Raw genomic sequence first — 25,872 nt, forward strand, 5'->3', positions numbered from 1 at the left:
TTCCTGTCACCCGAGCCCCCTCACTGTATCCTCAGAATATTCGAAAATCCCATATAACAGGGATTCAAAAGTTGTGGGTTCTCGTTTTTACTCAGATTTACATTGAGACCATCCTGTGGTGATAAATGTGTCTCTAAGGGCTTCTGGACAGTACTGTGTGAGGCACTCGTCATGACTAGAAGGTCCACTTTGGAAGGTAGCGACACTAGAAATTATGAGACACTGAAGAACTGAATGAGGAGCAACTGATCCCGATAGCAAAGTGAAAACCTTAACTAACCTTGAGGGCAATAAATCTTTAGTGACTAGGAACCCTAAATCTAATCACAAATATATTATGAAAAGAGCTCCTACACCTTTCAGTCAGAGAGTTCTGTGGTCTTGAACAGACAGAGACAGTTATAAACACCTGAGACCCACTGATGGAATACAGGTTTAGGGCCAGATTTAGACTTCAGCCGTTGGGTTACTTCATCGCAGCGGTGACAGACATCCTGTCCACCAAAATCTAAACACCATTATATTCTATGGGATTTAGATTTGGGCGGATGGGTTGCTCTATCACAAAAATGACAGATATCCCGTCCACTCAAATCTAAATACCATTATATTGTATGCGGCGAATGGGATATCCATTGCTGTTGTGATGGAGTAACCCATCCGCCAATATCTAAATAGAGGCCCTTGGATGCTAAATGTAACCCTGTCCCACACCACACACATTGAAATTACCAAACTATTCAGACAACTGTAAAACTGACTTACCTAAAACAACAGCAGGTTTAGTAACTCCCAACCAACTGTTCCTCAAGCCTTCTGACAAATTCTACGCTATATCCTTTAGGTACTGTTAAACACATCAACCTTCTAAATATTGGAGTATCCTGTACCACAGGTGCCTTTAGTGTGGTTGCTCTGGCTCCTCGCCCACACTAAAGGCACTTGTGGTACCTGCCGGTGCCACCAACTGCCCCAGGGACCTGCCTGCCACAGAAACTACTCCTACGTACTTGCCGGCACCACAGACCTCATTATGATGCTTACTGCCACCAATGGGCTACCCCTGTGCATCCACACTACCTGACCCTCCTATGCCTGACAACCCGCACCTGTGGTATTCACAGCATCAGCAGCTACACCTGTGGTCAGTCAGAGCTAGTGACCTTTGAACCAAGGAGGCATAAATACTACCATGACTTCACCAGAGAGCACTTCACCTCCCTCCTCTCTTTCAGAGGGTTTGTGGCAGGGTCTTCACCTTCAACGACCCCCTTAAAAAGTTAGGAGGAAATCTCACCACTGGTGTCTTTTAAACCACACATTTCTGAAGAAATTAGGCAGAAAACAGAGCTTTATGGTCTATTCTTAGGAGGCACTCATGCAGTATTTCTGAAATAATGATTATATGACTACTATTGCACGAGTGTCTCTTAAGAATGGACCACAAATCATTGTTTTATATTTAATTTCTTCAGAAAATAAGGAGTATATCCAGTCATCGCATCCCCAGTATTTCTCTGTTTGATGTTTACACCAGGTCTCTCTGGACCTACTAAGACACCACGGCCTTCACTTCCCCCGCCTGTGCCAACACTCACAGATTCATGTAGGTGTTTGAGGGCCTAGTGATGGAATCGGAGAGGTTATGGTTTTGTCTGGATAACTTATTTTCAAACTGAGCTGGCTATAAGGTGCAAGTCACTGTGAGGTGTGTGCCCTACAAATAAAGAAAAAAATAATGCTCCAATAATTCATGGTTCTCAGTGTGGACCTGACCCTCCCTAGGGGTGTTTCGTGAACGCGGCCCTATCTCTTTCACATTCTTGGGAGGTAAAACAGCACCACCACAACGTGTGGTTTGGCACTCCTCAGCAGCAGCTGGGCATTGCCATCCCTGGAGTCAGATGCCCTCTGCACCGACTTCTGATAGGACATGGGTACCCAGAGAAGCACCTCCTGGAACCTGCACTGCATATCCTCAGGGAGGCCCCTGGTGCAGGTGAAGTTCTGCCATCCACCTGCAGACATGGCTGAACTTTGGTACGGCCTCTGGTTGGAAGGCTTGGGCTGGAGCCTTGCGTGCTCCTGACGCCTGGGACCGGCCTCCTCGGTATAGAGGAGAGCCTTCACCCCGTTAATGAAGCCCGATGTCTCTCTTTGTGCCACTGACGAGCATTATTCACTCTCAAGTATGCACTCATTCTACACTGAAGCACAGTAACTACACTCAGGCGGTAAATAACGCTACAGAAAAATCCATGAATACATGAAGTAGGTAAACAGATGGACTCCTGAAGATGCCGTGGTCTCTCAAAGATGCTCTGTACAAGAAGGCAGTGGAACTGCATCACTAGGGAATGAAGTGTGAGTGGGACCGAATGGTAACGTCTCTTTCTAAACCGTGAGGCGTAAAATAGAAAACTATGGGCCTGGTTTAGTGTTTGGCGGATGGGGTAACTCTGTCAGAAACATGATGGATATCCCGTTCGCCATATTACAATTCCATTGTATCCTTTGGAACTCATAATACCGTGGAAGGGATATCGGTCACGTTTGTGATGGAGTAACGCGTCTGCCAAACTCGAAACCAGGCCCTATCTCATCATGAGTGTCCAAGTAGAAAAAGTGGGGCATGATCTGAACTCACCACTGAGCCACGTTTCTTTGTACATGTCTGCCTCCGCAGGGTCAAGATGGCGCCAAGGGAGAGAGAGGAGAAGACGGCGAACAAGGGCAAGCGGTGAGTGTTGGGGTGCATGGGGCTTCTCTTCCTGAATCCCTCTCAGTTTCACTCTTGGTTTCTGTAAATCTCAGTTCTGAAGATGAATCCTTTGCCCCCTGTTCATTTCCAGAGCTCTGCTTCTGTCTGAAGATGAAGGCTTTGCCCTCACTCTGTGGGGTCCTCCATCTGTAGATGTAGGCGTGTGGTCTCTGGTTCTCTTCCTGTCCTCCTCACACACTGCATAAAAGAGCTGGAGACATACTCTTACCTGGGAAATCACACAAAGACCTCCCTTCCTCCCTTCCCCAGTGGCAACCCAGGACAGAGGTCTATCACTGAGCACTGCAGAGTGGCCTGACTGCGATAGGGTGGGGTTATACTAGGCGCCTTGAAGTAGAGGTTCTGCATGTATCTGTAGATGAATCAATTAGTCTTTGTTTCCCTGTAGTGGGCGTCTGGCATGTCTAAATCTGATGTCCTTAATACCCCTGAGTGCCACAGAGTGTTGCGTAATGCTACGTTGCTTGAGGATAGATATCTGCACATAGCCAGGTTTGCCAAGAGTTACCCTCATTCATGCAAAAACAAAAATGGCTGTTTGGCGAAATGCGCATGCTTGCCCTACGGTGCAAAGGATTCACATCAGTGTTGCACATAGATTTTGTAGGGTCTCCCTCCAGTACAGTTTCAAAAGCAAAAACAGTCACAGAAGCCACGTTATGTGTGTGTTATTGTGTAAAGCACACTAGCAGCACAGAGGTATTGTACAGAAATCACCGTCTGCCTCCTCATTTCCATCTAGCTTCACAGATTGTGAGACATTCCGGTCAAGCCACTATACCTGATCTGGCCTGGCATCAAACCCCAGGGGAGTGGGCGCAGGTCCCCCCCAGATACACCGCCTTTGCATGCACTAACAGAGGACTGGCCCTTCAAACACAGAGCTGTTTGGCTTTGCGCAAGGGTCTACTTTTGGCGTTACGAAAGCTTGAAAGTTAATCAGTGCTGCCCTTTCTGTCAAGCAGATGCCGGAGCAGACACATAGCACATCTAAGCCTGTGTTTCTGTGTCATCAATAGTTGTGCATGATGGCTCTGCTCTCTTCTGATTCTGTTTAGTTCTCTGTCTTTGTAGGTTAGTCTTAGGGGCCTCTGTTTGTCTACATCTCCTCCTTTCTCGCTGTCCCTGTAGATGGGTCCCCGGGTCCTCTGCTTCTGTACAGGTCTCTGTCCCTCTCTTTAGGGGCCTCTGTTTGTCTACATCTCCTCCTTTCTCGCTGTCCCTGTAGATGGGTCCCCGGGTCCTCTGCTTCTGTACAGGTCTCTGTCCCTCTCTTTAGGGGCCTCTGTTTGTCTACATCTCCTCCTTTCTCGCTGTCCCTGTAGATGGGTCCCCGGGTCCTCTGCTTCTGTACAGGTCTCTGTCCCTCTCTTTAGGGGCCTCTGTTTGTCTACATCTCCTCCTTTCTCGCTGTCCCTGTAGATGGGTCCCCGGGTCCTCTGCTTCTGTACAGGTCTCTGTCCCTCTCTTTAGGGGCCTCTGTTTGTCTACATCTCCTCCTTTCTCGCTGTCCCTGTAGATGGGTCCCCGGGTCCTCTGCTTCTGTACAGGTCTCTGTCCCTCTCTTTAGGGGCCTCTGTTTGTCTACATCTCCTCCTTTCTCGCTGTCCCTGTAGATGGGTCCCCGGGTCCTCTGCTTCTGTACAGGTCTCTGTCCCTCTCTTTAGGGGCCTCTGTTTGTCTACATCTCCTCCTTTCTCGCTGTCCCTGTAGATGGGTCCCCGGGTCCTCTGCTTCTGTACAGGTCTCTGTCCCTCTCTGTAAATGAGGCCTTAGTTTTTCTCTTCTTCTCTGTAGTTGGTTCAGTGTTGTCTCTGTGTGTAAGTGAATCTTTTGTCCTCCAATTCTCCATAGTTCTGTCTGTGGGCATATATGAGTCCTCTGACCACTGATTAAGTTTAGTTCTCTGTCTCTGTAGATGAACACTCTGTTTCTCTACAATTCTCTGTCTGTACCTAGTTCTGTGTTATACTCTCTATCTATAATTGAATCTTTTGACCTCCATTCTTCTCTAAACCTATCTCCATAGATGAGTCCTAGAGGTGTCTGTTTCTCCACAGTTCTATGTCATTAAGCTGTTCCATGTTATTCACTGTTCTGATTAATTTTATCTGCTGTTGTAGGGTTCTCCAGGTCCCACCGGTGAGAACGGCCCCCCTGGTCCTCCTGGGAAGCGGGTGAGTACACGTTACATGATGCGGCAGTAAATACAGCAGTTGTGGTGTAGTAACAGCATGAATTTTAGGGGGCTGATGTGACTGTTCCATCTGAGTGACAAGCACTGTGTTATCTCATTACCAATGGACTCTGGGTTGGCTTTGCTGAGGGAGTGATATAGTTGTACGCGTACGTCGAGGCCTGGAGTGCTGGTACCATCTAGATGATGAGTGATGTGCTATCGCCCTACAGGCAGTTGTCTCTGTGAGCAAGTGGTGTGTGGCTATAGTCCAGGGCTGTAGTGTTATTTCTTTTTTTTTTTGGAAAGGTCGGTGGTGCACCCTTTCCGTCACACCTCTTACTCTCATGCATGGTGGGGAGCAGATGTATGACACTTACGTAATGACACAGCCGAGGGCCAAAGGAAAGCCCATCTGATCCTGTGTGTGACCAGACACAGCCAGACATGGGGCCTGTTGTCTCACCTCCCAACACCCGGGCCCTCCCACACCACTCCACCAATAGCTACCCCCTACCACAGTAAGACTGCCAACTGTATTGCACTTCCCCTTAGTGAATAAAAGGAACTCACCAGTGAGACTTTGGAGAATCATCTTAACCAGGAGTCCTTTACTATAAATGTAGCACCTAAATAAAGTCATAATGTAGGTTATTCGGCTACAGACCCTCCTATTTCTGTGCAGGTATGTCGTATCATCGTCGCTCTGCTCAGTGTTAGATTGCCTCCAAAGCACAAAACAGAAATCTGACTTTCTATTTTACCATCAGTTAGATTTATTTTTTATTACAGACTCAAGGGTGAAAAAATCATCTGGTCTGGACAAGGGCCTTACGTTTCCTATGGGCTACGAGATCCTTTACATTAACACAGTTGATGGGGTCACAAATGTTTGTAAACACCACCTTTCTATACCAAGTACTTCAATTAACTTTGGTGAAATGTCTCTTATTTAAATGTTCTCCCATGGCCCAGGCATTGACCCAGCTTTGTTTCTGATTTCAATAAATAATTTATACAACTTATCCCTCTACTTGTCATGAAGCAACTAATATAATCAAACTAGGAGACTTAAACATCAATATTGACAATCCCCACAGGGGGGGCCTGACCCCTGCCTGGCCCCTGCCCTGCTCATCCCTTCACACCTTTCCTGAAGGTCATCCCTGTTCCATCAGCTCCAGCACCACGCTTGACACCAGTGGTATCTTCTGCAGATCCAACCACATTTCAGATCCAGAGCTCTCCTCGGCCCATGCTCAACCAAAGACCCTTTATGAAGTAACCAACGTGCAGAGCATCACTTTGGAGACTTCCCAGGAGTTAGACTCCATCCTGGAGCCTCAAGACAATGTTTAGATCAGATTCAGGTGCATGCAGGCCTTCCAAAATGGTCCCCACGTCAACAGTGAAGACGAGGAGGCAGATAATTCACTCCCCCCCACATTACACTGATATTGGCTTGTATCTCGATGTACAAAACACCAGTGACCTGGATACTTCCCTTGAGATATAGCTGGACTCCCCACAGAGGAGAGTGCCTCTTTAGGAGTGGAAGTCCAGCAGCAGACCACTCCTAGCCAGTGCACTGGCCTTCGCTCTGATGAAATGGTCCCAAAGGTGGCTCAGGACCTTCCTTCTTGGACAGGGAATAGCATGTTTTATGCACCGGATGTTCCAACTGGATAAGGTGCTCTTTGGCCCACCCTTCTTTTCTTAACACCAGCAAAGCCAATGAAAATCTGGTCATCCACCTGGTAATCCGTGGCGTGCTCGATGTAAAAAATAAAGGACTCTTTTCTGGTTCAACTTTTGAGGCCTTTCCTTCTCTTTACGTTGATGTGGTAGACAGAAAAAGGCAGCTATTAGGCAATGCTGCACTAGACTGTACCGCGTTGAAGGGTGACACAACTTTTGGCAGAAAGTAAGCGCAAGTTTGTGGCTCCGCCTTGTCAGGAAGGAAGGTGTTATACAGAGGTAGCTCGGACAGCACCAGTAGCTCACTGACATGGGGCGCATAAGTAATTACGATGAGACATACTTTTTTAATGGTCAACAATCTCAGTGAAGAACTGCGCATAGAGTCCAAGGGCATGTGCGTTAAGAATGTGAGTGGTAAGTTAAGGTCTTTTGGTGGCATGATAAAGGATGCTGTAGGACACATGTATGTGAACCCTTTGAAGAAATGCACCACAGCCTGTGACTTGGATAACAAAAGATGGTCTGGCAAACATAGAAAGGCTGAAACCTTTGACTATGTCCATAGTAAAGCCTTGTCGAACCAGTAACAAAACAATCATCAGATCATCAGATGGGTTGGCCTACACAGGATCAACGTGACGGTCTCCACACCAGGCCACAAACTTCGCCCAACAACCAAAATAAATATATTTGGTAGATGGGCACCAAGCTGCAAGGATTACATTAACTAATCTGCAGGAAGGTCAGTCCCACTCTGTTGGCTCCACGAAATCTGGCAGAGTGGTGGGGAATGGTCTGGGGTTGACCTTGCTGGTGGAAGGTTGAACCATCAAGCAATCAGGAGTTGGGTGCTGGACCAGAAAGGCCATGTTTCCTTGTGCAGGTCTATGATATCTACCACACGTTGGCTTACTGGAGGAGCTGAACATGGCTTGGACCTTGTTGTGATCAATGTCTCTGTCAAACCTTCCACATAGGCGTCTGGCCACACCACCAGGCATTACTGCCTTCATTCTCAAGTCTTCAGAGAGTGCATTTTCACATGATCAGTTCTGCAGGATTCCTGGGGTATACTCCACTGTTCAGACCCTGCACCTTTTGGAAGGAACTGCTTCGGTATTTATTTAAATGGTGAGGAATCTGCAGTTGGAAGTGTCCATCAGAAGAGTAAGTTACTTACCTTGGTTAATGCTGTTTCTCGTGGATTCTCTAACTGCAGATTCCTGAGCGCCCTCCCCATTCTGTGGAGTGGACTTCTAGGGTTCTGACAAAGGTCGCAATTTAGGTTTTGCACAGTCATGTCTTTAATCATTTACTGTTGTTCCATGCCTGGGGACGCAGAAGTTAAAGGAAAAGTCCAATGGTGGCACCTGCCAGAGCCTGGGTGCAAATGCAAAGAGAATTTCTGGATCCAGTCTGACGCTTGGGGTAAAGGTGGGGAATCTGTGGTTAGATAAAGTATCCACTAGAGGTAGTTTTACCAGATATAAGTATCTTGTTCTTCTCGAGGTCTGGGAAACCTTAGCTTCGTAATTCATCTAAAAAATTCGAACAATACCATCTAGCTTTACTTTTGCTCTTAGGAATGCTGTTCCTAACTCATCGCTAATTCCTATTCTCATTTTACGACTGGCTATCATTTTTTGTCGATATCAGCGCTAAATCTTTCATTCTTGAAACCAAGGTTCCTGATCTCCTTTTGATCCTTGTCCAGCTGAAATGTTTCATCCTGCAGTTCATGCACTTGTCTCATTAACTGCTCCTTTCCCACTTCTTATGTTCCACCCAGCTGGAAACAAGCTCTTGTGGTCCTCTCAGTGGAAAACCTTCAGCCAATCTAAACTTGACCTGTAATTACCACCTAATTTCCTGATTGCCTTTCCTCGTTGCTTTAGCTGAAAGAAGAGTCAATACACAGTTTACAGAATACATCCAGAGTACTTGTCCTTTGGATGCAGCTCGGGTTCCGTCACACGCACATCACAGAGCTGAGATTCCCTTGTTACGAATCAACTCGGATACAAGATCAGGGTGCGATAGCTGGCCTGGCCTTGGATCCGTCTGCCGCATTTGATCCAGTGTTACATGCAGTTCTAATAAATAGACTTCATGAACCTGGTAAATTCAACTCGCTTTCTCTCGTGCTTCAAATATATCACTTGCGGTGTTCCTCGTGTATCATCCCATAAGGCCACCTTCCCTTGACCGAACTTATCAGATCATTTGGATTTGAGATTATTTGGGTATAAAGATTATTTTGCATGCAGATGACACCCGTATAATTCTTGGGATGGGTGACCGTCAACTTGAGGCTCAAACTCTTTCACAGATGCCCATCAACTTTCTAACCGGATACCGCTAACTCTTTAAAAGTGAAGACCGATAAGATGGAGATCTTATGAGTGGGACTTCGTCCAGATGTTCCTGTAGCTGACAGACTTCAAAGTTTGGCCCCTGTCCAGAGCCTTTGGTAGGACTATGTAACGTAGGTTTAGCTACTGACCACGATCCGTAATATGGACCACAGATCATGAAAATGACCGTCACAAGCTTGGCCTACATGAAAACACTCAGTGAAAGTCTTCTTTCACTTCCTGGCGAGAACCGATTTATGGTCAGTCGTGCCGTTGCAGGATCACGATTAGACTACGGCAATGTAGTTAGAGCTTCCTAAATATCAAATGAAGCATCTGCAATGCTTCTGAATACCGTTACCTGGCTTCTGTTAGGCCTTTCCTGGCTAGACTCTTTTTCCAGTCATCTTGCCCTGTCTCTTGGCTCCCCACCGCCAAGTGGTCCATCTTAAAAATTCCATGCACCGAGCACATGTATGGCCAGAGTCTTGGATTTATTGAAGACCTATCCTCTTGATACCAGCTTAATGAGACCCTTCCTTCATCTTCTGCTTGTCCATAAAAAGCAGAAATGACAAAACAAATAAATAAACAAAATAAAGGCAGCGATGCACTATCTTCTGGCCCTGGTCGGCCGGACTTGTCTTCTCTGAGTGAGTGATGTGGTATTTCCCTGCAGGCAGCGTATGGAGTTGTCTCCACTGAGCCACAGGTGTGATGTGGTTGCTGCCTCTGGGCGATGTGTCTTTAACAGCCGACTGCTGGAGTGAGCTTCTCCTCTGAGTGATGTGGTATATTCCTCCTGCTGAGGGGTGGAATGCTTGTCCCTTGAGTGATCTGGTATATTGCTCCCGCTAAGGGCTGGAGGGCTTGTCTCCCTTGAGCGATGTAGTGTATTCCTTCTGTTGATGGCTGGAGTGCATGTCTTCCCTGAGCTGTCACCTGCCTTGGAACATTTTCACCCTTCCAAGAAGAAAAATTCCTCCCAGAAACTTCAAAGGTTTCAGCTGCTCGTTCATCTCCTTCACTCTTCAAAACATTGGACCCCTCCATTAACTTTAGGAGGAGTCCCTCTTCTACCTGACATCGTCTTTTCTAGCAGGGTGATAAGCTCATCCATCCTGGGGAAGCAGGATGTTCTTGAGCAGCCTTCCACCCCGACCCAATGGCATTCATCCTTTTTGGGAAGCACTGGAAAGGAGTGCCTTCTTGACCCTGCAAAGCTTGGAAGTCATTCAACCTGGGCAGACAGAAACCTTTCGACCTATAAACTCCAACTAGGGGACTGTGGGACCGCTTGACTCCACCACAGCTAAAAACTGATCACACCTATGGAACCTAGGGAAAGAGTGACATATTGACTTTATGAACGCTAGGAACAAATCCAACCCAGAGATGCAGTAATGTTTTGACTTTATAAGTTCTAGGAACTCATGCAATCCGGAAACGCAATAACGTCTTGACCCCATAAACACTAGAAACTCATCCAACTCGAGGTATTAGCGACCTTTTAACTCCACCAGGCTAGGAACTCATCCAGCCTTGGGGTCAGTGACCTTTTGACCTTTCCACATCTAGAATCGTATAAAGCGGTGATCACTTGACACCACCACGGCTTGGAGCTCATCCATCCAGGGGAAGATGTGACCTCCTGACCCTGTTGTGGCTAAGAACTCATCCATCCTGGGGAAGGAGTGACCTCTTGACCACGCCATAGGACTCATCCATTCTGGCTAGCAACTCATCTGCCATGGGAACTATCGACCAGTTGACCCTGTCGGAGATAGGAACTCATCCAATCTGGGTAAGGATTGACTTATTGATTAAGTGAAGGACAGAACCTCGCCCAAACCTAGGAAGCAGTAAGTTCTTGACCTCATAAACACTAGGGACTCACCCAACCTGGAGGAACAGTGACCTTTTGACTCCGCCAGGCTAAGAACTATTTCACCCATGACAAGGTGTGACTTCTCAACCTCATCATCAATCAGTCAATCAAATTGCATTTATACAGCGCACGGCCACTCCATAAGAAGCGTCCCAAAGCTCATCAGCAGATAGACTGACCTGAAGTAAGGGGAGCAAAAAGATCTTACCCTCATGAAAGAGGAAAGTTTCAACTGCTTCTTAAAAATGGCCTTCCAGGGAGCCATGATAGGGGTAATGGGAAAAGCATTCCAAAGTTTAGTTGCAAGGAAAGCGAAGGCTCGCCCTCCTTTACAGGCCTTATACATTTTGGGGGACTTGCAGCAATCGAAGGTTACTTGATCGTAGAGATCTACAATGATAGTAATGCTGGAGTCTTTTTTTTACATAAGTGGGTCCATGCCCTTAAAAGGCTCAGAAAGCAAAGGTAAGACCTTTGAACTTAACGTCATTAACTACCGACAGCCAGAGCAAGTGCGATAAAGGAGACCGCATTGATTGCCGCAGAGGACTTCTCAGCAATGGTCTTGCTGCAGCATTTGTGCCAGCTTGAGAGCGTGGCTTAGGGAAGCCGGAAGGCACACATGAAGTCTATTCGCAGAGCCCCATCTCGACGCTACCATCATATGTGCAATTGTTTTCCGCATGTTCTCTGGAACCAGGTTAAGCGTTTTCTGCAGCGATTTAGGCTGCACAAAGCAAACAGCAACACCTGTTGGATCTGCGATGAAAAGGAGAGATTCAAATCAAAATGTATCCCAAGTTTCTTGCAGAGGGGGAGGGAGCAGGAGGAGGATAATGTACCTCTGGTCACCACCTGCATGGATCAGGTGGGCTCTTTGGCCCCAAGAAAAGGACTTCAGTTATATTGCTAAAAACTCATCCATCCTGGGGAAGGAATGACCTCTTGAACCCGCCACGGCTAGGAACTATTCTATCCTGGAGAAAGATTGACCTCTTGATCCTATCATTGCTAGGAACTCATTTATCCTGGGAAAGGAGTGACCTCTTGACCCTGTCACAGCTAGGAACTCATCCAACCAAGGGAAGGACTGACCTCTTGAACCCGCCACGGCTAGGAACTATTCTATCCTGGAGAAAGATTGACCTCTTGATCCTATCATTGCTAGGAACTCATTTATCCTGGGAAAGGAGTGACCTCTTGACCCTGTCACAGCTAGGAACTCATCCAACCAAGGGAAGGACTGACCTCTTGAACCCGCCACGGCTAGGAACTATTCTATCCTGGCGAAAGATTGACCTCTTGATCCTATCATTGCTAGGAACTCATCCATCCTGGGAAAGGAGTGACCTCTTGACCCTGTCATGGCTAGGAACTCATCCAACCAGGGGAAGGACTTACATTTTGACCCCGCCACGCTAGGAACTATTCTATCCTGGAGAAAGATTGACCTCTTGATCCTGTCATTGCTAGGAACTCATCCAACCAGGGGAAAGGAGTGACCTCTTGACCCTGTCATGGCTAGGAACTCATCCAACCAGGGGAAGGACTTACATTTTGACCCCGCCACGCTAGGAACTATTCTATCCTGGAGAAAGATTGACCTCTTGATCCTATCATTGCTAGGAACTCATTTATCCTGGGAAAGGAGTGACCTCTTGACCCTGTCACAGCTAGGAACTCATCCAACCAAGGGAAGGACTGACCTCTTGAACCCGCCACGGCTAGGAACTATTTTATCCTGGAGAAAGATTGACCTCTTGATCCTGTCATTGTTAGGAACTCATCCAACCAGGGGAAAGGAGTGACCTCTTGACCCTGTCATGGCTAGGAACTCATCCAACCAGGGGAAAGAGTGACCTCTTGACCCCCCCCCCCCACAGCTAGGAAATCATCTATCTATCCCGGGGAAGGCTAGGAAAAGGCCGGAATCGTCCACTGTGGTAGTCTGGCCCTGGTTCTAATGTGCTTATTTAAAGAAGGTCCTGAGTTCTGGATTGTCCGGAGTGTCCTAGAGAGTTGCTTGGTGCTTCCGGCATGGAGCGTGTTCCGTAGTCCGACTTCCTGGTGACTTGGGTGTGACTGACAGTTTTTCTAGTGTTGATTGGCAGCTGTTTGAATATCTTTCTCAGCATCTCCAAGGTGTGGAAGCAGGATGTCCTGTGGGCACCGTTTGTGCGGTCCTGTTCAGTTTGCTGTCAGTGATTATTCCGAGGTTCCTGACGTGGTTTCTGGATGAGGGTCCGTGTTGAAGCGGCCTCCTGTCGGAGTCCCACGGTGAGGTGTTCTTGCTGAAGATCACTACTCCTGTCTTGTTTGTGCTGAGCTTGAGACGAGAGGCTTTCAAGTTAGCATCAAGCATCATTCACGCAGGTGTGAACTTGGGTCTTGTGCCGGGGGTCTTGTCCGAGAGGCGGAGTATGAGTGATGTGCCATCAGCTTCGGAGAGGATGTTGAGGTAGTGTGCGGATGACGTTGGCCAGAGGGATCATGTATGTGTTGAAGAGGGTGGGGCCGAGCTATGAGCTGTGCGGTTCTCCACCGTTAAAGAAGGTAACGTCACAAATGACTGATTGCGAACGTCACAAATGACTGATTGCGAACGTCACAAATGACTGCGCACGTCACAAATGACTGATTGCGCACGCAGTTACCGCACCCAGTTTTTGTGCTAGTCCAGTAAGCCTATCTTCAAATGAGGAATAATGCAAGAACATGGTATTTGCATGCTCGTCTCATCATTTTAAGGCGCAAAGTAATCTCCCCTGTGGTGCTATTATTGTAATTCTGCTGTATTAACATCACACAAAGTGTGCATTGATCTGCTTAGTGCGGATTTTCATCGTTTTTACCCTTCTTGAAATGAGGCCCAAGAAGTCATACAAATCTGGGAAGCGGAAACCATCAAACAGTAACCTCCAAACACATCCAGGGGGGGCGGGATCCTGGTGACCTTTGAACCCTCAAGAGGCTCATAGCTGCACAGGGGCTCCATGTTATATGTGACAGCTTCAGCCATGCCTGGCTTTTTATGCATCCCAGCGGTGCATCCTGGGCCGTCCACATCCGTACTTCTACTGGGAAACTACAGGTCCCAGAATGCAGAGGGCCGGTGACTGAAAGGCACGTCTGGCTGGAGGGGCCCACACCTGCCTGGGGCCCCTTCAGCCCATGCCAGGGATGCGCTGATATTGTGGCCACCTCCTGGGGGGCACTGGGGCTCCTTCAGCCCACGCCAGGGATGCCCTGATATCGTGGCCACCTTCTGTGGGCACTGGGTTTCTCCAGGGTGGGTGCCAGGCAGATGCCAGGGATGCGCTGATATCATAGCCGCCACCTCCTGTGGGCACTGGGGCCCTCCGGGGTGGGTGACAGACAGATGCCAGGGCCCTTGCCCCCGTCCCTCACCAGCCCAGAGTGTAAGGCGATCTGTACCGCCTTCGGCGCTCTCCCCACAGCACACAATCGGCCCCCTGTTCACATCTGCCTCCCATCAGGCCTGGGCCACTGGAGCAAAGGACCAGTGTTCCCCCGGTCCCGGCCAGGAAATACCAGCGCATTCCACAGCCTGGGCCAGGGCAGCTTCCTAATGCAAATATATACAGGGCTACCGGGCGGGGGGCCGCGGGGCGGGCGCCTCGCGGAGATGAAGGGCTTTCTTTGAGCTGTGCCCGTCTCTAATATCTCTTTCTCTCTCCTGCAGGGTCCGGCGGGCACACCTGGTCCGGAGGGTCGCCAAGGCGAGAAAGGCTCCAAGGTACCCGGCTTTCATCCTCACCACGTGTCCTGACGGAGAGGGGGGGGGGGGGGGACTGGGGGTTCAGTGCTGGGGGCGGGGGGTGCGTACACCTTGGCCTACTACCCTGTCCTTATGAGGGAACTGGTGGGGGTCTTACAGGTATGATGTTTCTGAGGTACCCGTCTTTCATGCTTACCACGTGTCCTGAGGGGGGTGGGGGGGGAGGGGGTTCAGTTTTGGGGCGGGGGGTGCAGTCCTGGGGGTGGGGGGTCCCTACACATTGATCTACTACCCTGCCCTTATGAGGGAACTGGTGGGGGTCATTACAGGTATGATGTTTCTGAGTTACCCGGCTTTCATCCTCACCACGTGTCCTGACGGAGAGGGGTGACTGGGGGTTCAGTGCTGGGGGCGGCGGGGGGGGGGGGGGGGGTATTGATCTAATACACTGCCCTTATAAGGGAACTGGTGGGGGTCATTCAGGTATGAAGTCTCCAAGGTACCCGGCTTTCATCCTGACCACGTGTCCTGACAGGAGGGTTCAGTCCAGGGGGTAGTGGGGGGGGGGGGGGGGGCTACACCTTGACCTAATACACTACCCTTATAAGGGAACTGGTGGGGTTAATTCAGGTATGAAGTTTCCAAGGAACCCGGCTTTCATCCTCACCACGTGTCACGTGTCCCGAGTTGGGGTTCAGTCCAAGGAGTAGCTGTGGGGGGGGGGGGGGGGGGTTGCCTACACCCTGGCCTAATACCCTGCCCTTATAAGGGGACCGGTGGGGGTCATTCAGGTATGAAGCCTCCAAGATACGGTGGCTTTCATCTCGGTCACGTGTCCTTTTGGGGGGATGTGTTGGTTTCTAGGGTAAAGGTTTGGGAGGTACTCCGGCGCTTAGGCGCAAACCGTTTGTCGCTATGGCAGTGGGACAGGGTGGTTTGGTCGCTGAGTTACACCGTCCAGTGTGAGGTGACTGATTAACCACTAAACTATCCCCTTCATCACGAGTGCTTATTGGAGTAATAGTGGCATGTACGGAGCCTCGAAGGTACTGGGTGCCTGGACTTCATCACTTGTCCTTATTGGAGGAATAGTGGGGTGTACTGGGTACGGAGCCTCGAAGGTACTGTGGCCTGGACTTCATCACTTGTCCTTATTGGAGGAATAGTGGAGTGTACTGGGTACGGAGCCTCAAAGGTACTGGGTGCCTGGACTTCATCACTTGTCCTTACTGGAGGAATAGTGGAGTATTCTGGGTACGGAGTCTCGAAGGTACTGGGTGCCTGGACTTTATCACTTGTCCTTATTGAGGAATAGTGGAGTGTACTGGGTACGGAGCCCCGAAGGTACTGGGTCCCTGGACTTCATCACTTGTCCTTATTGGAGGAATAGTGGAGTGTACTGGGTACGGAGCCCCGAAGGTACTGGGTGCCTGGACTTCATAACTTGTCCTTATTGGAGGAATAGTGGAGTGTACTGGGTACGGAGCTTCGAAGGTACTGGGTCCCTGGACTTTTTCACTTGTCCTTTTTGGAGGAATAGTGGAGTGTACTGGGTACGGAGCCCCGAAGGTACTGGGTGCCTGGACTCATCACTTGTCCTTATTGAGGAATAGTGGTGTGTACTGGGGTACGGAGCCTGCTACAGACAGCTAACACCTATCAGTGTCAGGAGCCAGATCTCTCAGCAGCAGACTGGTAACACCAGTGCCAGGAGCCAGATCTCTCAGCAGCAGACAGGTAACACCTCCCAGTGTCAGGAACCAGCTCTCTCAGCAGCAGGCAGGTGACACCTCCCAGTGTCAGGAACCTTTCAGCAGCAGACAGGTAACACCTCCCAGTATCAGGAACCAGCTCTCTCAGCAGCAGACAGGTGACAACTCCCAGTATCAGGAACCAGCTCTCTCAGCAGCAGACTGGTAACACCTCCCAGTGTCAGGAACCAGCTCTCTCAGCAGCAGACAGGTAACACCTCCCAGTATCAGGGACCAGCTCTCTCAGCAGCAGACAGGTGACACCTCCCAGTATCAGCAACCAGCTCTCTCAGCAGCAGACAGGTAACACCTCCCAGTGTCAGGAACCAGCTCTCTCAGCAGCAGACAGGTAACACCAGTGCCAGGAGCCAGATCTGTCAGCAGCAAAGTAACACCAGTGCCAGGAGCTAGAACTCTCAGCAGCAGACAGGTAACACCTCCCAGTATCAGGAACCAGCTCTCTCAGCAGCAGACTGGTAACACCTCCCAGTATCAGGAACCAGCTCTCTCAGCAGCAGACAGGTAACACCTCCCAGTATCAGGGACCAGCTCTCTCAGCAGCAGACAGGTGACACCTCCCAGTATCAGGAACCAGCTCTCTCAGCAGCAGACAGGTGACACCACCCAGTATCAGGAACCAGCTCTCTCAGCAGCAGACAGGTGACACCTCCCAGTGTCAGGAACCAGCTCTCTCAGCAGCAGACAGGTAACACCTCCCAGTATCAGGAACCAGTTCTCTCAGCAGCAGACTGGTAACACCTCCCAGTATCAGGAACCAGCTCTCTCAGCATCAGACAGGTAACACCACCCAGTGTTAGGAACCAGCTCTCTCAGCAGCAGACAGGTGACACCTCCCAGTATCAGGAACCAGCTCTCTCAGCATCAGACTGGTAACACCTCCCAGTGTCAGGAACCAGCTCTCTCAGCAGCAGACAGGTGACACCTCCCAGTATCAGGAACCAGCTCTCTCAGCAGCAGACAGGTAACACCTCCCAGTATCAGGAACCAGCTCTCTCAGCAGCAGACAGGTGACACCTCCCAGTATCAGGAACCAGCTCTCTCAGCAGCAGACAGGTGACACCTCCCAGTATCAGGAACCAGCTCTCTCAGCAGCAGACTGGTAACACCAGTGCCAGGGACCAACTCTCTCAGCAGCAGACTGGCAACACCTCCCAGTATCAGGAACCAGCTCTCTCAGCAGCAGACAGGTGACACCTCCCAGTATCAGGGACCAGCTCTCTCAGCAGCATACATTTAACACCTCCCAGTATCAGGAACCAGCTCTCTCAGCAGCAGACAGGTGACACCTCCCAGTATCTGGAACCAGCTCTCTCAGCAGCAGACAGGTGACACCTCCCAGTATCAGGAACCAGCTCTCTCAGCATCAGACTGGTAACACCTCCCAGTGTCAGGAACCAGCTCTCTCAGCAGCAGACAGGTGACACCTCCCAGTATCAGGAACCAGCTCTCTCAGCAGCAGACAGGTAACACCTCCCAGTATCAGGAACCAGCTCTCTCAGCAGCAGACAGGTGACACCTCCCAGTATCAGGAACCAGCTCTCTCAGCAGCAGGCAGGTGACACCTCCCAGTATCAGGAACCAGCTCTCTCAGCAGCAGACTGGTAACACCAGTGCCAGGGACCAGCTCTCTCAGCAGCAGACTGGCAACACCTCCCAGTATCAGGAACCAGCTCTCTCAGCAGCAGACAGGTGACACCTCCCAGTATCAGGGACCAGCTCTCTCAGCAGCAGACATTTAACACCTCCCAGTATCAGGGACCAGCTCTCTCAGCAGCAGACAGGTGACACCTCCTAGTATCTGGAACCAGCTCTCTCAGCAGCAGACAAGTAACACCTCCCAGTGTCAGGAACCAGCTCTCTCAGCAGCAGACTGGTAACACCAGTGCCAGGAACCAGCTCTCTCAGCAGCAGACAAAGGAGTTTGCTACAGATAATTCCCCGTTGCTATGTCGTGTAATGCAGGCATGTAGGACTGCTGAGCTCTCTAATCTAGACACATCCTGCGGACCAGAACTTCCGTCTCTTTGTTGCTAGACACCTCTCCTCGTAGCCCTAAGGAGTCCTGTTTCCTTGGCTAGTTGTTGTTTCATTGACAGAATACCAAAGAACATAACTCAGCAGCTCATGACTTTAACTCGGGGGAGGGGCAGGCCCTTTGTATCCCCTCAACCTACTCCCAGTGACTTCCAAGACAGTATCTCATCCCCAGGTCACGGCTAATGTCTTTTTACCTTGTATATTCACAGGGGGAGTCTGGTGCCACAGGTGGTCCTGGTAAGACCGGCCCAGTGGGTCCTCAGGGTCCTCCCGGAAAGCAAGGAACGGAAGGTCTACGAGGCATCCCCGGTCCTGTGGTGAGTATGAACATGGCACAAAGTCCAAGAATCGGGCAGCATGCACCTCAATGAATAAGGCAGGGATCTACGTATCATGTCTGAAGGCACATACCTCAAGGTGTACCGGACCCTCCGGTTGTGATGGTTTGTACGATGCCTACTTAAAGGGAAGTATTGCAAAGACAGGTACTTAGGGTTGTACTTCTGTTGCTTAGACTTGTGTTTCTTGTGAAACATAAGAGGCCTCTTTGAGACACAGATGGATGGCCTTGTTTGACGTGAGGTTGGCGATGGTTAGTATGGTCTTTGGGTCGAGAGGTGGCCGTGTCTGTGACTGGACCTTGGCAGGTGGGTGCAAACACGAGTTCAGAACAAAATCTTGTGCAAATTAACTCTCACTGTATTGAAGGGACCCGGTTGGTGGTTGGGTTGTCATAGCTCAGTTTTATGGACCATCCATCCTTCCACTAACCACCATCCAGTGATCCATAGGCATCTGAACATTTTATTGTTCATTATTTGTCTCCCATTGTCCTCTTCATTCCACCATCTCACGCACAGATGGCCAGGGCTAACGCCTTGAAGCAGGGTGATCCAGAGCAAGCGCTACATGAGCCGTCTCACTCTCTGATTCACTCACTCATTAGGTAGGAGCAGCACAGGCTTAGAATTAAAAAGAGGGATTAAACTGTGTAAGGAAGCATAACCCAGACATGACACAACATAGCAGCATAACATGTATGTCTAAAGCACACACTGACCCCCAGGGGTGCCTTGGTGCTCAGTCCCAGATGTTTATGGTTGTCAAAATCAGTGGTTCCTCAGAAGGATGATAGGCTGAGGGGACATGCCACGATTTGAACCTGTGGCCATGAGGTAAAACAAAGCTTCCTGCTGTGGGATGTTTAGCCCCGGCGTGGCAGCTGAACACTGAAGGCCAAAGACTGCAAGGATGAAAGATTAATAAAAAAACATTATAGCACGAAGATTAGTTGGTCCTTGGAGAAGGTTGAGGTGGAGCACTGCTGCAATGGACTGGAGACGGTCAGTTTCTTCGGGGCAGTAGGGAGCACATTAGTGGGAATGAGCTGCAGAAGGTCGGCCTGGGTCAGTATTTGGCCAAGATGCAGCCCTGCTGGAATTGGACCTTATACGTCAGTGGTTGGAAGCAGGTGAAGACCTACCACAAACAGACATTAGTAGGTGGGGTTAGGTCACGCTACTGAGGCGGCTGTAGCGCATCAAGGAGGTGGACTTTAAAAGGTGGAGATGGATTAGTCCTTCAAGATGGTAAAGTATTTCTGGACTGGCCTCTTCGGGGTGGAGATATATTGATTCTGATCCCCAGCTGTCACATAGATGTTGCATTGGGAGAATAGAGTTCTGCCAGTGGGAATAGATTCATCCGTAGAGGTGGTGCAGAATGGTTCCAACGAACGTTTTCAGGTGTGGATTGGTCGATCCTCAGAGTAGATATTGTTTTCTTTCATTGGAGTCAATTTTTCAAAGTTGGGGATAGTTTCATTCTAAGGGGATATGGAGTATTACTAAATTGAACGTTAGAGGAATGGGCTTGTTTGATCCTCAGAGAAGTAAGTGAGCCCCTTATCCAATTGACTTTAAAGGTGGAAATACGTTTATGCTTACAGGATACAAAGAAATTCACTAGTCTTTAAATGATGGTGATAGGTGGCTCCTTAGAGAAATCAGTGCACTGGTGCAGTAGACATTAGAAGAAGTGGGTAGGTCTGAAGAGATGCCTTCTTGGCAAAATGGTGGGCTATGGAAGGTGGGAGCAGGTTCATCCTTAGAGAAGGTGGTGTAATGGTGCAGCGCTCTTTAGAAGAAGGGGGTATGTCTGGTCTCAGAGGAGATGCTCCCTTGGCAGAATGGTGGGATGTAGGAAGTGGGAGTTACTTCATCCTACTAGAAGGTGACCCAGTGGTGGAGTGCTCTTAAGAAGAAGTGGGTAGGTCTGTTGAGGTCTATCCTTGGCAGAATGATGCCTAATGTGGGAGTTAGTTTATCCGTAGAGTGGGTGGCACAATGGGGCCTCTTTAGAAGAAGTGTGTAGGTCTACAGAGGTGTATCCTTGGTAGAATGATGCAGAATGTGGGAGCAGGTTCATCCTTAGAGAAGGTGGTGCCCGTGTAGTGGAATGTAGGAGAAGTGGGTCGGTCTGTCCTCGGAAGAGGTGCATCCTTGGCAGATCGGTAGGCGTAGAATGTGGGAGGAAGTTCTTCCCTACAGAAGGTATTGCACTTATATAAATTGGGTACGCCTGTCCTCGTCGGAGATGCTATTTTTTTGGTGGAAGAGGGGGTGGAACCCCTTTGGATTCTACTTTAAAAGGAGGATAGGTCACTTCTCAGAGGAGGTAATGGAGCGTAGGTTGGTGCTGAGGGAAGTGGAGTGGTATTGCAATTACTTTCAGAAACATTGGTCGGTCCTCCACTTTGGTGCAGTGGAGATTAAAGAATTGTGAATGAGAGTGGAAGAAGTGTGAGTGGGCCAGTCGTAGGTAGTATGGTCACTGGGAGGCAGGATGAGTGACGGTGGAATATGACTGAGGTGGAAATGGAAAGTCCCAGGCTCACTGGCTGGTTCCAACACAAGCTGAAAAAGTGGGAGTAATGCAAGGGAGGGAATCTTTTGTTGGCCTTCAGAGGTGTTTATTTTTTGCATTCTGTACAGCAGTGGATGCCCCTCACTGTCTGATCAGGTGCAGGGGGGCCCCGGGTGCCTACCATGGTACTAGCTCAATATGGAGAGAGTGCTGAGCGATCATTCAGACATTTCACATCTTACACATCTCTTTCATTCTCTCTTGTGTGCAGGGACAGCAAGGACAGCCCGGAGCCACCGGTCAGGCAGGACCACCTGGTCCAATGGTAAGTGCCAACTGGCTAGAAGAAGACAGCTTATAGATTTCTGGGTAGTGTCTGATGCTATCCCACAGATGTATTTCATCATCTGTCCTCAGAGCTTCTGGTGTCTGTTGTTGCCTTGGGTGTATTTCAGCTCCTGTCCTCATAGCTTCTGGTGTCTGTTGTTGTCTTGGGTGTGTCAGCATCTGTGCTCAGAGCTTCTGGTGTCTGTTGTTGCCTTGGGTGTGTTTCAGCACCTGTCCTTAGCTTCTTGTGCCTGTTGTTGCCTTGTGTGTGTGTTTGCATCTGTCCTCAGAGCTTCTGGTTATGTTGTTGCCTTGGGTGTATTTCAGCACCTGTCCTCCGAGCTTCTGGTGTCTGTTGTTGCCTTGGGTGTGTTTCAGCATCTGTCCTCACAGCGTCTGGTGTCTGTTCCTGCCTTGGGTGTGTGTCAGCATCTATCCTCAGAGCTTTTGGTGTCTGGTGTTGCCTTGAGTGTGTGTCAGCATCTGTCCTCATAGCTTCTGGTGTTGCCTTGGGTGTGTTTCAGCATCTGTTCTCACAACATCTGTTGTCTGTTGTTGCCTTGGGTGTGTTTCAGCTCCTGTCCTCAGAGCTTCTGGTGTCTGTTGTTGGCTTGGGTATGTTTCAGCTCCTGTTCTTAGAGCTTCTGGTGTCTGTTGTTGCCTTGGGTGTGTTTCAGCATCTGTCCTCAGAGCTCCTGGTGTTGCCTTGGGTGTATTTCAGCATCTGTCCTCATAACGTTTGGTGTCTGTTGCTACCTTGGCTGTGTGTCAGCATTTGTCCTCAGAGCTTCTGGTGTCTGTTGTTGCCTGGGGTGTGTTTCAGCTCCTGTCCTCAAAGCTTCTGGTGTCTTTTGTTGGCTTGGGTGTGTTTCAGCTCCTGTCCTCAGAGCGTCTGGTGTCTGTTGTTGCCTTGGGTGTGTTTCAGCTCCTGTCCTCAGAGCTTCTGGTGTCTGTTGTTGCCGTGGGTGTGTTTCAGCATCTGTCCTCAGAGCCTCTGGTATCTGTTGTTGGCTTGGGTGTGTGTCAGCATCTGTCCTCATAGCTTCTGGTGTTGCCTTGGGTGTGTTTCAGCATCTGTCCTCTGATCTTCTGGTGTCTGTTGTTGCCTTGGGTGTTTTCAGCTCCTGTCCTCAGAGCTTCTGGTGTCTGTTGTTGCCTTGGGTGTGTTTCAGCTCCTGTCCTCATAGCTTCTGGTGTCTGTTGCTGCCTTGGGTGTGTGTCAGCATCTGTCCTTAGAGCTTCTGTTGTCTGTTGTTGCCTTGGGTGTGTTTCAGCTCCTGTCCTCTGAGCTTCTGCTGTCTGTTGTTGGCTTGCATGTGTCAGCATCTATCCTCATAGCTTCTGGTGTTGCCTTGGGTGTGTTTCAGCATCTGCCCTCACAAAGTCTGGTGTCTGTTGCTGCCTTTGGTTTGTGTCAGCATCCGTCCTTCAAGCTTTTGGTGTTGCCTTGGGTGTGTGTCAGCATCTGTCCTCATAGCTTCTGGTGTTGCCTTGGGTGTGTTATAGCATCTGTCCTCACAACATGTGGTGTCTGTTGCTGCCATGGGTGTGTTTCAGCATCTGTCCTCAGAGCTTCTGGTGTCTGTTGTTGCCTTGGGTGTGTTTCAGCATCTGTCCTCGGAGCTTCTGGTGCATGGTGTTGCCTTGGGTGTGTTTCGGCATCTGTCCTCGGAGCTTCTGGTGCCTGGTGTTGCCTTGGGTGTGTTTCAGCTCCCGTCCTCAGAGCTTCAGGTGTCTGTTGTTGCCTTGGATGTGTGTCAGAATCTGTCCTCAGAGATTCTGGTGTCTTTTGTTGGCTTGAGTGTGTTTCAGCTCCTGTCCTCGGAGCTTCTGGTGTTGCCGTGGATGTGTGTCAGAATCTGTCCTCAGAGCGTCTGGTGTCTGTTGTTGGCTTGGGTGTGTGTCAGCGTCTGTCCTCAAAGCTTCTGGTGTTGCCTTCGGTGTGTTTCAGCATCTGTGCCTGTTGTTGGCTTGGGTGTGTTTGAGCAGCTATCCTCAGTCCTCCTGGTGTCTTATGCAGGCCTTCAGGTGTATCTCAGTGTCAGCTACCAGAACTCCTGTTCTCACGCTGCTCTCCAGGTCTGTCTCATGCTGCCCTGATGTGTGTCTCTGTTCTGTCTGTAGCCGAGAGGTTTCACCCCTCAGACTGTCTCATGATGCCCTGATGTGTGTCTCTGTACCCCTCAGACTGCCTCATTCTGCCCTGAAGTGTGTCTCTGTTGTGTCTGTGGCTGAGAGGTTTCACCCCTCAGACTGTCTTGTGTGGCCTGATGTTTGTCTCTGTACCCCTCAGACTGTCTCATGCTGCCCTGATGTGTGTCTCTGCACCCCTCAGACTGTCTCATGTGCCCTGATGTGTGTCTCTGTTCTGTCTGTAGCTGAGAGGTTTCACCCCTTAGACTGTCTCAAGCTGCCCTGATGTGTATCTCTGTTCTGTCTGTAGCTGAGAGGTTTCACCCCTTAGACTGTCTCATGATGCCCTGATGTGTGTCTCTGTACCCCTCAGACTGTATCATGCTGCCCTGATGTGTGTCTCTGCACCCCTCAGACTGTCTCATGTGCCCTGATGTGTGTCTCTGTTCTGTCTGTAGCTGAGAGGTTTCACCCCTTAGACTGTCTCATGCTGCCCTGATGTGTGTCTCTGTTCTGTCTGTAGCTGAGAGGTTTCACCCCTTAGACTGTCTCATGATGCCCTGATGTGTGTCTCTGTACCCCTCAGACTGTATCATGCTGCCCTGATTTGTGTCTCTGCACCCCTCAGACTGTCTCATGCTGCCCTGATTTGTGTCTCTGTTCCGTCTGTGGCTCAGAGCTGTCACCCCTCAGACCAAGTGTTATACACAAACAGTTCCTGCTTCTGGCCAGGTGTCCATTAACCCTCAGTTTCCTTTCTACAGGGTCCTCCCGGCCTTCCTGGACTGAAGGGAGATTCTGGTCCGAAGGGTGAGAAGGTAAGAACACGTCCATCTGGGGGGGTCGAGGTGGGCTGTTATCTTGAGCACCGGGGGTGGGGGGCCCATAGTGCTGCTCATCACAGCTGAGTCTTGCACACTGCCACTGAGCACAGCCCCCCCACCCCCCCATGGCTTGGGTTTCTCCATGTAATACTTGTTAGTTCCAGAAGCAGGGATGGACCAGGGCCTCCTCAGGATGAATAACATTCCTAACACCTTCCCACATATATGTACCCCCCTCCTGGGGCTCCAGGGGACGATGCCAGTATTTGGGTTGCTATAGGTGTTGCACTTTATTCTACTATTTCAAGCATTAGCCTGGACAGTCATTGCACAGGTGTGACGTCCCCCCTTACAGGTATTTGCCTGGAACACGCATTGCACAGGTGTCACATTCCCTCTTCCGGGCATTAGCCTGGCACAGTCATTGCACAGGTGTCACATTCCCTCTTCCAGGCATTAGCCTGGCACAGTCATTGCACAGGTGTCACATCCCTCTTCCGGGCATTAGCCCGGCACACTCATTGCACAGGTGTTGGGCTCTCCCATGCAGGCATTAGCCTGGCACACTCATTGCACAGGTGTTACGCTCTCCCTTGCAGGCATTAGCCTGGCACACTCATTGCACAGGTGTTGCGCTCTCCCTTGCAGGCATTAGCCTGGCACACTCATTGCACAGGTGTTGCGCTCTCCCTTACAGGCATTAGCCCGGCACACTCATTGCACAGGTGTTGGGCTCTCCATTGCAGGCATTAGCCTGGCACACTCATTGCACAGGTGTTGGGCTCTCCCTTGCAGGCAGTAGCCCGGCACACTCATTGCACAGGTGTTACGCTCTCCCTTGCAGGCATTAGCCTGGCACACTCATTGCACAGGTGTTGGACTCCCCCACCCAGGTAGTAGCCCGGCACACTCATTGCACAGGTGTTGTGCTCTCCCTTACAGGCATTAGTGTGGCACACTCATTGCACAGGTGTTGGGCTCTCCCATGCAGGCATTAGCCTGGCACACTCATTGCACAGGTGTTACGCTCTCCCTTGCAGACATTAGCCTGGCACACTCATTGCACAGGTGTTACGCTCTCCCTTGCAGGCATTAGCCCGGCACACTCATTGCACAGGTGTTGGACTCCCCCTCCCAGGTAGTAGCCCGGCACACTCATTGCACAGGTGTTGTGCTCTCCCTTACAGGCATTAGTGTGGCACACTCATTGCACAGGTGTTGTCCTCTCCCATGCAGGCATTAGCCTGGCACACTCATTGCACAGGTGTTGGACT

At 50.0% G+C, this 25,872-nt stretch overlaps 1 protein-coding gene across 7 annotated transcripts in view; it reads left to right on the top strand.

The window, feature by feature from the left end:
- COL11A2 (collagen type XI alpha 2 chain) overlaps positions 1 to 25,872 on the top strand; it is a 285,676-nt gene that overhangs the window by 227,328 nt on the left and 32,476 nt on the right. For all 7 annotated transcript variants that reach the window (XM_069241904.1, XM_069241899.1, XM_069241897.1 and 4 more), the window contains 6 exons: positions 2,687 to 2,740; positions 4,906 to 4,959; positions 14,605 to 14,658; positions 18,659 to 18,766; positions 21,586 to 21,639; positions 24,539 to 24,592. In XM_069241904.1, coding sequence (XP_069098005.1) covers positions 2,687 to 2,740; positions 4,906 to 4,959; positions 14,605 to 14,658; positions 18,659 to 18,766; positions 21,586 to 21,639; positions 24,539 to 24,592 — 378 coding nt within the window. The remainder of the gene's footprint in view (positions 1 to 2,686; positions 2,741 to 4,905; positions 4,960 to 14,604; positions 14,659 to 18,658; positions 18,767 to 21,585; positions 21,640 to 24,538; positions 24,593 to 25,872) is intronic.

Source organism: Pleurodeles waltl, chromosome 6 (assembly GCF_031143425.1).
Source record: "Pleurodeles waltl isolate 20211129_DDA chromosome 6, aPleWal1.hap1.20221129, whole genome shotgun sequence".
Taxonomy (NCBI): domain Eukaryota; kingdom Metazoa; phylum Chordata; class Amphibia; order Caudata; family Salamandridae; genus Pleurodeles; species Pleurodeles waltl.